The sequence below is a fragment of the Heterodontus francisci genome, chromosome 2, assembly GCF_036365525.1.
Source record: "Heterodontus francisci isolate sHetFra1 chromosome 2, sHetFra1.hap1, whole genome shotgun sequence".
Classification (NCBI taxonomy): Eukaryota; Metazoa; Chordata; class Chondrichthyes; order Heterodontiformes; family Heterodontidae; genus Heterodontus; species Heterodontus francisci.
In genome coordinates, this window is record NC_090372.1 from 225089333 (window position 1) to 225105490 (window position 16158).

The 16158-nt window shown below is 44.6% G+C and overlaps 1 protein-coding gene across 1 annotated transcript in view; it reads left to right on the plus strand.

The window, feature by feature from the left end:
• LOC137351714 (zona pellucida sperm-binding protein 4-like) overlaps positions 1-16158 on the plus strand; it is a 73064-nt gene that overhangs the window by 1079 nt on the left and 55827 nt on the right. The window contains exons 2-8 of the mRNA XM_068016452.1: positions 1705-1883; positions 1954-2051; positions 2127-2260; positions 2358-2547; positions 2687-2834; positions 2986-3058; positions 3897-4007. Of these exons, the coding sequence (XP_067872553.1) occupies positions 1705-1883; positions 1954-2051; positions 2127-2260; positions 2358-2547; positions 2687-2834; positions 2986-3058; positions 3897-4007 (933 nt within the window). The remainder of the gene's footprint in view (positions 1-1704; positions 1884-1953; positions 2052-2126; positions 2261-2357; positions 2548-2686; positions 2835-2985; positions 3059-3896; positions 4008-16158) is intronic.

Genomic DNA, 16158 nt, shown 5'->3' on the forward strand with positions numbered 1-16158 from the left:
GCATGTTTTAATCATTTGTTCATGTGCTGTGGGCATCTCTGATGGGACTAGGATTTATTGTTCATGTCTAATTCACCTTGAGAAGGTGGTGGTGAGCTGCCTTCTTGAACAGCTCCATTCCATGTGGGGTAGGTAAACCCACAATGCTGTTAGGAAGGGAGTTCCAGAATTTTGACCCAGTGACAGTGAAGGAATGGTGATATAGTTCCAAGTCTGGATCGCTTGTGGCTTGGAGGGGAACTTGCAGGTGTTCCCATGCATTTGCCTTTGTCCTTCTAGGTGGTAGAGGTTGTGGGTTTGGAAGGAGCTGTCTAAGGAGCCTTTGTGCATTGCTGCAGTGCATCTTGTAGATGGTACAATGTGAATGGCAAGCTATCCACAATCAAGTGGGCTGCTTTGTCCTGGATAGTGTTGAACTTGTGTTCGAGCTGTACAGATCCAGGCAAGTGGAAAGTATTCCATCACATTCCTGACTTTTGCCTTGTCGATGGTTGACAGGCTTTGGGGAGTCAGGTGGTGAGTTATTTGCAGCAGGATTCCCAGTCTCTGACCTGCTCCTGGAGCCAGAGTATTTAAATGGCTGCTTCCATTCAGTTTCTGTTCAATGGTAGCCCCAGGGTGTTGGAAATTCATAACCATTGAAAAATTACAGCACAGAAGGAGGCCATTCAGCCCATTGGGCAGCTAGTTTTATTCAGTCAGCACAGACACCATCTAATCCCCTTCCAGCACCTAATCCATAGCCTTGTGGGTCACAGCTTGTCAGGTGCATGTCCTGGTAACTTTTTTTTAAATTAAGGGTTTCCATCTGCAGCACAATTCCTGGTAGTGAATGTCAGACACTCGTCACCCTCTGGGTGAAAAAGCTTCCCTCATGTCTCCTCTAATCCATCAATTATAAATCTGTGCCCCCTGGTAACTGACATCTGATTGGGGAAATGGGTCTTTCTTGTCTAGTCTATCTCGGCCCCTCATAATTTTGTACATCTCTAAGTCACTTCTCTGCCTCCTCCTTTTCTAAAGGAAACAACCATTGCCGAGCCAATCTTCCTCATATCCAACTTTCAAACTCTGGCAACATTCTTGTGAATCTGTTTTCTCCAAACAATTATGTCCTTGTAATTGATGATTCAGTGATTGTAATGTCATGGAGAGATAGTTACTTGCTCCCTTGTTAGCAAAGGTCATTGCCTGGCACTTGTGTGGCACAGAGGTTGCTTTCCCCAAATAAGTCTGAGAAACAGCACAAGTGGCCATTTGGCCTGTTGTGTCCATACTGTCTCAGAGCAATTCAGCTCTTCCCTTTCCCAGAAGCCCTGCATGTCCTCTCTTGACAATTATCCAATAGCCTTTGAAAGCTCTGATTAAATCTGTCACCACTACTCGGGCAGTACATTCCAGATCCTAACCACTCGCTGTGTCAGTTTTCCCTCCTGTCACCTCTGCTTCTACCAATCTCCTTCAATCTGTGCCCTCTGGTTCTCCACCCTTGTGCCAATGGGAACAGTTTCTCTCTATCTAATTGGTCTAGGCCCCTCATGTTCCCCACCTATCAAATCTCTCCTCCTGGGGAAGCTGGGACTGTATTCCTTGTTCTATTCACTGAGCTGAAGTCCCAGTCCCTCATCCCTGGAAGCATTCTCAGAAACATGTTCTGCTGAGATTGGGACAACAACTAAACTCCTTTCATTGCCTGTCTTGCAGTTTGCACCAAGGATGGGCGGGTCCTGATCGCCATCTCCAAGGATTTGACGCTGCCTCCTGTAAACCTGACAACGGTGCATCTGAAGGATGGACACGGAGCTGAGTGCAGTCCCACCGTGGCCTCTGTAGACACTGTGCTCTTTGAGTTCGCACTCACTGAGTGTGGCACTAGCCAGCGGGTATGTATTGTGGCTTGGCTGTCCCATCAATGGGTGTCAGTCAGTACTGATGGTCTTGTGTCTCTTGTAGCTGGACGGGGTGGACGTGGTGTATGAAACGGATGTGTTGGCTCAGTTTGAGATCTTGGATGGTGCTTTGGGATCGGTGAGCCGGGACAGCCCCTTCAGGTGAGAATGGGAGCACATTGAGCGGCTAGAGGTGGTGAGGAGCTGAATTGTGCAGCCGTGTCCCTTCTCTTGCAGGCTCCATGTCCAGTGCAGTTACAAGGGAAGCCAGGAGTCTGAATTGCAGCTGAAGCCCCGAGTTTACACCCTTTCTCCGCCACTGCCTGCCACCGAGACCGGGATCCTGCTTCTGGAGCTGAGAATAGCGAGAGGTAGCGAGTGCTCTCTGATGGCTAGTGTCCAACTTCTGTCTCTCTTTCTCTCTCTGTCTCTGCACATTGTGACCATCCTGCATCTTTCTCTTTTCAGATGCTGCCTACCGGAGCTGGTACGTGGCCAGTGACTACCCGATCCTGAGTGTGCTCCGGGAGCCCGTGTTTGTGGAGGTTCGTGTCCTGAACCGGAACGACCCATCCCTTGTGCTGGTACTCAATGAGTGCTGGGCGAGCCCTACTGCCGAGCCCTATTCCCAGCTTCAATGGAAGCTCCTGGTGAACAGGTGAGGGGGTGGGGGAGGCAATGAAGATTCAGCAAAGCAATGAGGTGTTAGCAAGTGGTTTCCCTGTTCCTCTGCATTGCATTCTAGTCTCATCTTGGATCACTAGTTGACAGCAATGCTATCATTCTTTCTGTTCCAGGTGCCCCTTTACTGGTGATAACTACAAAAGCCGCCTCCTCCCGCTAGACGCTGCTTCCCATTTGCGTTTCCCAACTCATCATAAGCGCTTTGTAGTCAGCACTTTCACTTTCTGGGAGCGAGTTACAGGCCGGCCTCTGAGCGGGGAGGTGAGTCTCCTTCAGTCATTCTGGCTGACTTGGTTGAGCTTGTTACTGAGTGAGCTCCCTGTTCTATCTATCTTTTTGAATGGAGAAGCATTCCTCTCCTCCTGCTTCCTGGGAGCTGTGGCACTCACCATACCGCACTGTCTCTTTGCAGGTTTACTTCCACTGCACTGCTGAGGTTTGCTCCCCTTCCAGCCGAGAGAACTGCACAGCTTCCTGCAGCCCCAGTAAGTACCTGGGATGTGAGTAGAAAGTGAACCCTGATGGGGTGTGTGTGGGAGATCTGAACACTGGGCCCAGAAGTGTCAGCAATCCTGCAGCTCTGAACTGCTCAATGTTTTCCCCCAAGTCCCACTGTGTGCAAGTTTCCATCAGGAAGTGGCAGTCAGTGTGAGCACAAGAAAGCAGGGAGATGCAGACCAAGCATGTTGTGATCCCTCAGCCAGGATAATGTGAGCAGGAATGTTGGTTCATTGTTCCTCACTCCTCACCTGCAGAGTGGAATCTAATTGGTCCAGGTGCTCTCTGCTCCAAACCTCAACTGGTCAGGAATAGGTTCAACATTTTTTGTCTGGGACATTGAACTGGCACTTTATTCTCATTCTGTCACCAGGTATTCCAGATGTAATGAAACTATTTTCAGTGGAGAGGACATTCCTATCAACTGGTGACATTAGTTCACGGAGTCCACACTGACCATTCTGCAAGCTGCTTGGTTGAAGCAGGTTCATTTGAATATAGGAAAATCAATTTTAGTCAGGCAACCATTTTTAACTCGTGCCCCCTATCACTGATACTTTGCCCCAGACATCTTTTTTTTTTTTTTGTATCTGACCAAGTTTTATAAATAGAGGAAGCCTTTCCACCCAGTCAATGCTTAAGTCTTATAGCATCAAATCAGTCCCATTCCCTTGCTCTATCCCTGTAACTCTACAAGTTTTATTTCCATCAAGCACTCATCCAATTTACTTTGAAACTTGCATGTGGTGGAAGCAGAGATTATCAAGTTTGAGCTTGAACATCTGATTCAGGCAACTACTGAACCTTGAACTCTTCCTTCCCCAGTGAGACGAAGAAGCACCAATAACCAGCCTGGGACCTTGGTGACCACTGGGCCCATCATTTTCCTGCAAGATGGGGAGAGATTGTCTGCAGGGATCCAGCAGGAAGAGAAAGGTAAAGGAGGAACTTCCTCCAGTGTGTAGTGATGCAGTAACTGGTGCCCCTCTAACCCTGGCTTTTCTCCACAGATGCTGCTGTGGATTCCCCCTCCCATGTTCTTCCTGGAGTAGCAGTTGGGGTGGCTCTGCTCTCTGTGGCCCTGTTGGTTGGGACTGTTGCTGTGTGGAAAATGGATGTGGCTCACAGGGTGGGTTTTGAGTGCAGATCAATGGAACTGTAGATCTGTTTGGATAATAAACTCCTGTTTATTAATGTAGTCTTGGTCTCCATCTGTTAAATTATTTAATGGAATGGAAGTTGCCATTTATAATCTAGTTTCAGCTGTAAATTACGTTTCCTCCCCACAGCAACAGAAGGAGGTATAAACCTCACTGGGTTTGGAGTAAGATGAGGTTGCACAATTATCTTATTTGTATCTAACTGATACTGGGCTTTAGTCTCATATCTCCAGTCTTGCCACTTCCATGAAGGAATTATTTCCACCAGTTCAAGCCTGGTAAGTGAGCTGTACCACCCATGCCCAGTTAACAGGACTGGTCCCTGGATTCCCTATAAACATTTTATCACTCTCTACATGGAACTGATATAGTGAGTATTAGTCTAGACCATGTGCTTGGTTTTACTCGGCTACTGGTATACAATAATATACCTGGGTAGTTCAGGAGGTGGGAGTGCTACCTGAGGAAAAGTGCCAGCATTTCATTTATTTGGACCAAGCCAGGATGTCTTCATCCCAACCTCTGAAGATGGGGAAACAGCAAGTCAGGTTGCTTGAAATTCCACTTAATGGGAGATTAGTGAAACTGACTGGAGCCTGGCAGTGCTGCAGAATTCCCTTGTTTCACTAGTCTGGGTGATTGTAATTTGTGACCAGCAATGCTATCCTTAAAAATATCTTTAGCAGTTTGGGCTGTTGCTGAGCAGCAGTGGAAGCTCAATACTGAGTCTGAGCAGTTGTTGGGAATTGTCAAATGCAGATTGATTACAGACCCATTACAAAGCATGAAGGAGGGTCAGCATTAGGATATTCAGGATGGAGTCTGTGGCTGCTCATCCTTGTGTAGTTTCAGCTGAATGAAGCTCTACTCCACTCTTCAGTGGAATGACACTGCTCTGATACAACAGCTCAGTGCTAATTCAATACACTTGTCTGGGCAATCCTTTAGAAAGGGATTGCTGCTGATATTGAGCATGCAGTTTCAGAAGGCTTGGGAGAAACTCACCTGAAAATGACAGTAAAGTAAGACAATATCAGCATAAAATCAATAACTACCTAACCATCTGCATCCTTTTTGTGGTGTAATTATTCCTTGTATCACCTCGATCTATTGCTGACCAGCTTGTGTCCTCTGGTTCTGATCTATTCTACCAATGGTAAGTGGTGCAGTGGTTAGCACTGCAGCCTCACAGCTTCAGGGACCCGGGTTCAATTCTGGGTACTGACTGTGGAGTTTGCAAGTTCTCCCTGTGACTGCGGAGTTTCTGCCGGGCGCTCCGGTTTCCTCCCACAGTGGAAGACTTGCAGGTGATGGGTAAATCGGCCATAGTAAATTGCCCCTAGTGCAGGTAGGTGGTAGGAATATGGGATTACTGTAGGCTTCGTATAAATGGGTGGTTCGGCACAGACTCTAAGGGCCTGTTTCAGTGCTGTATCTCTAAATAAAAAATAAAATACACTGCAGACCCTCACTTTGAACACTTTGATAAAATCACTTCCAGTTCATTTTTACTGGGAGAACAGCACTAGCTTCTCTAATATATCCACATAATTCAAGTTCCTCACACTAGATTCCAGTATATTTTTTTGTTTGTACCCTCTAAATCCCTCCAAACCTACCTTTCAGCATGGTGTCTGGAATTCCACAGTACACCAGTTGAGGCCAAAGCAATGTTTTGGAAAGTTTCACCAACTTGCTTTTGTGCTGCAAGGCTTCTCTTTACAAAGTCCTAACTACCCATCTGCTTTATTAACCACTTTCTCAACCTTCACTGCCACATGCAATGGTTTGTGTGCATATACCCCCAGGTCCCTCTGCTCCTTTTTAATTCAGTCATGGGATGTGGACATTGCTGGCTGGGTCAGCATTTATTGTCCATCTCTCTGTAATTGCTCTTGAACTGAGTCACTTGTGTTATAACTGAGGTGGGAGGAGTGTATTGTTGGTTCTAATTCCACTTCTGCACCAGTAACAAATTTAAATGTTGACCACATTGGCAAGTGGGGGGAAAAATTGTTTTATTCCAGAATAAAACACATCAACCAGCTTTCGTTAAACAAATTGTTTACTAGTTAACATTCAGTTTGTAATGAAGTAAAGCACAATTAAAGCTCCTTTTTGCCTTCACCCCTCACTCTGACCATTGGCCTCCTTTGGCACCAATGATTCTAATCAGCCCATCCTGTCTATACCAGCTCTCCAAGAGCAATTAACTCCGTTCCATTTCTCCTGCCTTCTCCCATAAACCCTCCACACTCGTCCTGCTCAACAGTCTAATTCCATTTTGACTGCTTCAATTGCATGTGCCTCCACCACTCAGTCATTGCATTCAAGACATTAACCACTTGCTGTATGAAGTATTTCCTCAGTCACATTTGCTTCTCTTAAATACTTGATCTGTCCCATCTTATTCTCAACCCTTTCACAAGTGGGAACAGTTTCTCTACTGTCTAGACCCTTGATTTTTTACATCCTGTCAATTCTCCTCCACCTTCTCCAAGGAAAATAGACCTAACTTCAATCTGTCTTTCTCTTTTAAAATCCAGTTCCTCATCCTGGAACCTTTCTTGTGAATCTCTTGTACTCCCTCCAATGTCATCTTGTCTTTAAGTGTGGCACCCAAAATGGGTCATAATACTCTAGCTGAGGCAGCACTAGTGTCTTGTAAGAGTTCAACAAAACTTCCTTGCTCTTGTACTCAATGCCCCTATTAATGAAGTATCCAGTACTTTTGGTTTTATTAACCATTCTCTCGACCTGTCTTGTCACCTTCAATGACCTGTGCACATATACACCCAGGTCTCTTCCCCTTTAGAATTGTACCCTTTGTTTTGTTTCTCTGTTCTTCCTACCAAAATGAATCCCTTCACATTACTCTGCATTGAACTTCATCTGCCATCTATCTGCCCATTCCACTAACATGCCTATCCTTTCAAAGTTCTAAACTCTCCTCTCCATTCACAATGCTTCCAAGTTTCATATCTGTCAACTCTGAAATTAGACCCTGTACACCAAGGTCTAGGTCACTTGTATCAGAAAAGCAAGGGTCTCAACACTGATTCCTGGGGGAACTCTACTACAAACCTTCCTCTATCTCCAAATAATCCATTAACAACTTTGTCCTGTCACTCAGCCAATTTCATATCCATTACTACTGTCCCTTTTTATCCCATGAGTTTTAACCTTGCTCAAGACTGGCACTATTAAACCCCTTTCTGGAAGTCTGCACACATCAACCTTCTGTTACCTCTTCCAAAAAAACCTCCATGTTTGTGATTTTTACATAGAACCTATGCTGGTTTCCTTTAACACAATTAGTCCATGTGACTAATTTTGTTCCAAGTTCCCCACTGAAGTTAAACTGACCTGTAGTTGCTGGGCTTCTAGTTCACCCTTCTTTGAACAAGGGTGGAACATTTATAATTCTCCAGTCCTCTGGCACCAAGTTTAAGGAAGACTGAATTAAGGCCAGTACCTCCATGATTCCCTCCCCCACCCCCCTCTGTCCCTCTATCTTGGATAAATCTCTCCTGGTGCTTTATCTGAGTGCTGACAGCCTATCTAATATGTCCATCAATTTTAAACTGTGTCTGAATTATCTCATTGCACCATTGCCTGGGTTGCACCTCCTGAGTAAAGAGAAATGTAAGGTAATTATTTAATACCTCAGCGATGCCCTCTGCCTCCATGTGTAAATCCTCTTTATGGTCCATAATCAGCCCCATCTTTTTCCTATGTCTATAGAAAACTTTGATTCCATTTTTAGCTGCCAGTCTCTTCATACTCATTGCTGTTTATTTCTTTTTCACTTTCCCCTCTGGACTGCCTGTACAGCCTGATTCTCCACAGTATTTTCTACATGGCATCTATCATAAGTGCACTTTTTTTTTCTTTTAATTTCTACTTTGGTCATCCAGGGAGCTCTGGAATTGTTTGCCTGACCTCTTTTACCCTTCAGGAACATACCTTGACTGGGCCTCAGCTTTCTCTCTTTCAAGGTAGTCCATTGTTCAGCTACTGACTTTCTTTTCCTGCCTATCTTTGACTCCAATTTATTCACCCCAGCTCCGTTCTTGCCTCATTGAAACTGACCCTCACCAGTTAATTATTCTTACTCTGGATTATTTTGTCCTTTTTCCATCGTCAGCCTAAACCTCCAGATACAATGATCACTGTCTCCTAAATGCTCTCCTGATATTTGATCCACTTGGATCACTTCATTCCCATGAACCATTTCTAGCTGTGTCTCCTTTCTCATTGGCTGAGCAACATACTGCTGTAAATATTTTCCTGAACATTCTCTCTAGGAACTCTTGCCCCTCACTGCCTTTTACTCGACCACTATTTCTTTGAATAAAGTTTCTTCCTACTATAACTACCCTATAATTTTAGCATCTCCCTCATTTTGTTCCATGTTTATACCACTAGCTGGTGGCCTGTAGACAACACTGAGCAATGTAACTGTTCCTTTAGCTCTAACTGAATTGATTCTGTCCTTAACTCGTCTGGGATTTACCTTTTTTTTTTTCTCTAGCACTGCAATGCTCTCAATCAATACTGCTACCCCTCTTTTCCCCTTTCCTATCTTTCCTGAACACTTTGTATCCAAGAATATTTAACACCTGTCCTGCCCTTTGAGCCAGGTCTAATTATAACCATCATATTTCCACATGGCAATTTACACGTGTACCTCCCCAATCTTATTTACCCCACTCCATGTATGTACATTATCCTGTTTTAGACTTTATTACTTTCTCCCTTGCCCCACCTAATAACTTGCTATCCCCTACTTTTAGTGCTAGCTCTCTCCCAATATGTCTGATATTTGCTCCTGGTTTCCAGTTTTGCTTCCCTCCAATCTGAGCTCCCATCCCCTGCCAATGTAGTTTAAACCCTTCCCAACGGCAGTAACAATGCTCTTGTGAGGATATTGGTCCCAGGCCTAAGATGCAACCTGTCCATCTTGTACAAGTCCCACCTACCCCAGAACCAGTCCCAATGCATCAGAAATCTGATGCCCTCTCTCCTCCACCACTTCTCCAGCCACATGTTCAATCACTCAATTCTCCTGTTCCTGTACTCTTGTGGGATTAGGAGTAATCCTGAAATTACTGCTTTTGAGCTCCTGCAATTTAATCATGCTGGCTTCCTAAAATCTGCTTTCAGGCCTTGTCTCCCTTGTCTTATTTCCCCCACCTTTTGGTGCCACCATGGACCACAACCTCTGGCTGTTCACCCTCCCCCAGAAGAATCCTGTAGCCACTGTGCCTCTCTACTCACACCAAGCAGGCAACACTCCATCCTGGAGCTACATCTATAAGCTGCAGAAATGCCTCTGTTCCCCTAACTAATGAATCCCCTTACACTACTCTTCCTCTCCCTCCTGTGCAGCTAAACTAGCTGTGGTTCCACAAACTTGGCTCCGACTACACTCCTGAGTAACCAATGCCCTCACATTATCCAAAATGGAAAGCCAATTGCCTTGGGTCTCCTTGCCATCCAGCTCCTTCCACTGCACTGTAGTAAATATTGGAGGGTAAATAAAGGAACAGCTCTCTTCACTAAACTCTGCATTCACCAAACTCTTCACATTATTTGTTTGAATCTGCACTCTATTTGCAGGCTGCCCCCAGACCTCCATACTTTTGAAGCTGAAACTGCAGCAACCAGGTTGGACTATTTAACTACTTAGCTAGCCAGCTACTCTGCAGTAGAGTGTATTAATCATTGCTTATGGCTGGAAGATACTTGCTTTACTTAAATCTGATCTACAGATCACTTCAGTAAGATATTGGCACTTGAATATCCCTGTGGTTCACCTTGTAAAAGGCATTATACTAACACTCCATTCCCTGGTTGAAATCTTCAGCTCTTAGCATATTTGTCTGCCCATTTCGTCGTTGTTTGGGAAGCTTTATGGTGTTCCTGAACAACTTTGCAAGCTCATGAGCTGTTCCCAGAATACAGATACATCAAGCACAAAAGATTCATCCCTCTGTTCTTCAAAAAAAAAAATTAGTTTGAGGACCTGGTGTATTATATCAATTAAATAATTGTACCAGTTGAGTCCTTTTGACTCATTAGGTGAATCCCTGCTGGTCAACAAAAATTCTAGTCATTTATCCCAATCATGGGGATATTTGTGACAGTATGCCTTGATCATTGTTTTGAGGGTCTGATGGTACCTTTCTAAAGCTCTGTCTGTGGGTGGTTTGGTGAAGGCTTTAACTGTTATACCTAAATTACCCAGAACACCTGAGAAATCTGACATAAAATGGGACCTTTGAATTTCAGTCAGATCAAATCAGTAATCTATAATCTAGTGAACTGGGTTAATATTTCTACCACTACCTTAGCAGAAATAGTTCTCCAGGGAATGGCTTCTGGGAACCAAGTAGCTGTATCCATGGTGATGAGTATATATTGGTGTCCCACTTGCTTTCAGTAAAGGTCCTCCAGTCTACCAACACCTAAAATGATTCTGAACAACTGGTATGGGAATTGGAGGTGCTAGTTTTCCCACAATCTGGCACTGTTTTATATTCATTCCTGGAATGTGGGGTCACTATCTAGGCCAGCATTTATTTCACATCCCTAATTGTTCTTGAAGGTGGTGGTGAGCTGCCCTCTTGAACTGTTACCATACAAGGCACATGGACTGTATGTTTTACAAAACTCACCACTTCCTTGGAAAGACCTGGCCAGTAAATGATTTTTATACACATTCCCCATAACCCCCACAAGAGGAATTTCATGCATTATCTTCAATAGTTTCCACCAATACTTCAGAGGTACCACTATCAACTACCATCTGTTCTTCATCCACAGGTCTGAAGAGGTTGTCACTTCATCAGAATCTCATTTTTAATATAGTGACCTTCTGGAATGCCCTTTGTATCAGCTTCTGTTAGAGCTGATCAGGGCTGAGCAAGCTAATCCAGAGTTAGTGATAGAGAAGACTTGCTGTATAGGGATTTGGATAGTCCAAATGAAATAAAGTTTGTTATTCAACTGGTGCTAATTTTACCTCTGACAATGAAACTGGTTTAGCCATTACTCAGGTTACAACATATGAAGGAAATTCCTGGAATCTTTTTCCTGTAACTGTTCTGTCTAAGAACAAACAAAGAACAAAGATAATTACAGCACAGGAACAGGCCCTTCGGCCCTCCAAGCCTGCGCCGATCCAGAGCCTCTCTCTAAACATGTCGCCTATTTTCTAAGCTTCTGTATCTCTTTTCTTACTGCCCATTCATGTATCTGTCTAGATACATCTTAAAAGACTCCATCGTGCCCGCATCTACCACCTCTGCTGGCAATGCGTTCCAGGTGCCCACCACCCTCTGTGTAAAGAACTTTCCACGCATATCCCCCTTAAACTTTTCCCCTTTCACTTTGAACTCGTGTCCTCTAGTATTTGAAACCCCCACTCTGGGGGAAAAAGCTTCTTGCTATCTACCCTGTCTATACCTCTCATGATTTTGTACACCTCAATCAGGTCCCCCCTCAACCTCCGTCTTTCTAATGAAAATAATCCTAATCTGCTCAACCTCTCTTCATAGCTAGCGCCCTCCATACCAGGCAACATCCTGGTGAACCTCCTCTGCACCCTTTCCAAAGCATCCACATCCTTTTGATAATGTGGCGACCAGAACTGTACGCAGTATTCCAAATGTGGCCGAACCAAAGTCCTATACAACTGTAACATGACCTGCCAACTCTTGTACTCAATGCCCCGTCCGATGAAGGAAAGCATGCCGTATGCCTTCTTGACCACTCTATTTACCTGCGTTGCTACCTTCAGGGAACAGTGGACCTGAACACCCAAATCTCTCTGGACATCAATTTTCCCCAGGACTTTTCCATTTACTGTATAGTTCACTCTTGAATTGGATCTTCCAAAATGCATCACCTCGCATTTGCCCTGATTGAACTCCATCTGCCATTTCTCTGCCCAACTCTCCAATCTATCTATATTCTGCTGTATTCTCTGACAGTCCCCTTCACTATCTGCTACTCCACCAATCTTGGTGTCGTCTGCAAATTTGCTAATCAGTCCACCTATACTTTCCTCCAAATCATTAATGTATATCACAAACAACAGTGGTCCCAGCACGGATCCCTGTGGAACACCACTGGTCACACGTCTCCATTTTGAGAAACTCCCTTCTACTGCTACTCTCTGTCTCCTGTTGCCCAGCCAGTTCTTTATCCATCTAGCTAGTACACCTTGGACCCCAAGCGCCTTCACTTTCTCCATCAGCCTGCCATGGGGAACCTTATCAAACGCCTTACTGAAGTCCATGTATATGACATCGACAGCCCTTCCGTCATCAATCAACTTTGTCACTTCCTCAAAGAATTCTATTAAGTTGGTAAGACATGACCTTCCCTGCACAAAACCATGTTGCCTATCACTGATGAGCCCATTTTCTTCCAAATGGGAATAGATCCTATCCCTCAGTATCTTCTCCAGCAGCTTCCCTACCACTGACGTCAGGCTCACCGGTCTATAATTACCTGGATTATCCCTGCTACCCTTCTTAAACAAGGGGACAACATTAGCAATTCTCCAGTCCTCCGGGACCTCACCCGTGTTTAAGGATGCTGCAAAGATATCTGTTAAGGCCCCAGCTATTTCCTCTCTCGCTTCCCACAGTAACCTGGGATAGATCCCATCCGGACCTGGGGACTTGTCCACCTTAATGCCCTTTAGAATACCCAACACTTCCTCCCTCCTTATGCTGACTTGACCTAGAGTAATCAAACATCTGTTCCTAACCTCAACATCCGTCATGTCCCTCTCCTCGGTGAATACCGATGCAAAGTACTAGTTTAGAATCTCACCCATTTTCTGAGTCCAAGCATAACATTCCTCCTTTGTCCTTTAGTGGGCCAATCCTTTCTCTAGTTACCCTCTTTCTCCTTATCTATGAATAAAAGGCTTTGGGATTTTCCTTAACCCTGTTTGCTAAAGATATTTCATGACCCCTTTTAGCCCTCTTAATTCCTCGTTTCAGATTGGTCCTACATTCCCGATATTCTTTCAAAGCTTCGTCTTTCATCAGCTGCCTAGACCTTATGTATGCTTCCTTTTTCCTCTTAGCTAGTCTCACAATTTCACCTGTCATCCATGGTTCCCTAATCTTGCCATTTCTATCCCTCATTTTCACAGGAACATGTCTCTCCTGCACGCTAATCAACCTCTCTTTAAAAGCCTCCCACATATCACATGTGGATTTACCTTCAAACAGCTGCTCCCAATCTACATTTCCCAGCTCCTGCCGAATTTTGGTATAGTTGGCCTTCCCCCAATTTAGCACTCTTCCTTTAGGACCACTCTCGTCTTTGTCCATGAGTATTTTAAAGCTTACGGAATTGTGATCACTATTCCCAAAGTAGTCCCCTACTGAAACTTCAACAACCTGGCCGGGCTCATTCCCCAACACCAGGTCCAGTATGGCCCCTTCCCGAGTTGGACTATTTACATACTGCTCTAGAAAACCCTCCTGGATGCTCCTTACAAATTCTGCTCCATCTGGACCTCTCGCACTAAGTGAATCCCAGTCAATGTTGGGAAAATTAAAATCTCCTATCACCACCACCCTGTTGCTCCTACATCTTTCCATAATCTGTTTACATATTTGTACCTCTATCTCACGATCGCTGTTGGGAGGCCTGTAGTACAGCCCCAACATTGTTACCGCACCCTTCCTATTTCTGAGTTCTGTCCATATTGCCTCACTGCTCGAGTCCTCCATAGTGCCCTCCTTCAGCACAGCTGTGATATCCTCTTTGACCAGTAATGCAACTCCTCCACCCCTTTTACCTCCCTCGCTATGTGGTCTAACAAGAGCTGCAGCTGGACACACTTCCTGCACGTGAAGGAGTCAGGGTCATCAGCCATGTCCCTGAGCTCCCACATTGAGCAAGAGGAGCATGATACGGGTCTGAGATCTCCTGCCATTTTTAATCTTAAGTTTAAACTTAGTTAAATGAAAAAGGAACGAAAAGTTTTTACCAATCACAATAAAACCAAAGAAATCGAAAAAGCCTTACCTTATAAACACCCCTCCGAGTCCTTTTTTTTTGGTTAGAGGAGGAGGGCGGGTGGGAGACACTACAAGTGTGGTGTCTCGGGTTCAGAAACCGCCCAAATATATAGTGTTTTACTTACCCAGCAGCCCCCTGGCCTCCGCCGAAAAACAAAAGGAAATTAAATTTACTTTCAAACTGACTTTCCCAGCTGCTCACTCGCTCACACGCTGCTCCCGAAAAAGCTGCTGCACTGAAAGGAAAGTTATTTTAAACCGCCCAAATATAGAGTGTTTTACTTACCCAGCAGCCCCCTGGCCTCCGCCGAAAAACAAAAGGAAATTAAATTTACATTCAAACTGACTTTCCCAGCTGCTCACTCGCTCACACGCTGCTCCCGAAAAAGCTGCTGCACTGAAAGGAAAGTTATTTTAAACCGCCCAAATATATAGTGTTTTACTTACCCAGCAGCCCCCTGGCCTCCGCCGAAAAACAAAAGGAAATTAAATTTACTTTCAAACTGACTTTCCCAGCTGCTCACTCGCTCACACGCTGCTCCTGAAAAAGCTGCTGCACTGAAAGGCACTTTGACTTCACTTGGTTTTTCCAGTGACTACTGGAGAAGCTGCTGCCTTTTGCTCCAGTCAGATCATTCCCCAGGAATAGATCAGATCAGTCTACTGGCAAACTATGGACAACTCTTAGAATTACCATTCCAGGCATTTGGTCACACCAAGTACACCCAATACAAAGGTACAGGTGTATATGTAACTCCCTGTCAATGTCATTCACTAAATCCTTGAAATTCAGTGCATTCTCTGGTGGAAATCTTGTGCCTTTTCCCCCAGAATAACTGTTTAGTTGGCTCCTGTATTCCTAAGTATAACTGTTTATCATCCTCACTTGAGGGATAAGAAGTTGCTGTTCCTTTTTGACAAGAATTCCCTAAACTCTTCGGAATCACATTCACAAACCCTGCACACAGTGGTTTTTGTATTTAGCCTTACAGCTGCAGTCAGTGCTGTAGCCTTGTGGACCTCACTTCCACCCTCGGCATCTTCCTTTCTGGCCTGATGAGATCCCAGGGCATTCCCAGCTATCCGTTAGCGCTGGCTACTTGCCTTCCTTTCACCTCCACCTTCTATCCTTCTCAGATTTGTGGGGGTGACAAAGGGTTTGGGCTTGTCAACAAGCTCGTAATCATCTGCAATTTCCACAGCGCTCAACCTTCTGGTTCTCTACATGGGCTCTTCCCAAAGGAGGGAGTGAATTTTAATATCTTCCAGGAGAATTAGTTCAAAGATTCTCATATGTGGCCTCTACCTTTAGTGCCCATATCCAAATTTCAAAATTAATTTGCTTTACCCCCAAATTCTATACAAGTCTACCCAGACAATCTCCAAGTTCTAAAATTCTTCATTAAGCTTCAGGAACTCAGTGAGGATAGTTTTCATCTCAATCTGCAGAAGCCTCCTCAGCAACCATGGCATAAACTTCTTGAGCTCTGCCCATCAACCTGCTTTGCAGCAGCAGTGTCCAGCTTTCCTTAGGCCACTTCATCTGTCTGGCATCTTTGTTTCAAAAGAAATAGAAAAGTGCTTCTAATCCCTTGCCTCAAACTTGGAATGGTGGTCTGCTAGGTCCTGGGCTGGAGTCAGATCTTTGCTCACCAGGATTTTCCTTGAAGTCAAGGCTACACTGGTGTCTTAGTTCCAGCTTTTTAACTTCGAATTCCCTTCCTTCTCTGAAATTCTAGTTCAAGTTTTTATTTTTCATTGTCTATTCTTCCTGCTTAAATTTTCAGTTCTATTTCGATCTTTGACAACTTCAAACTGCCTCATTACTGAATTTGAATTACTTCAACTGCATTTTCCTCTAGTTTGCTTTCTTCT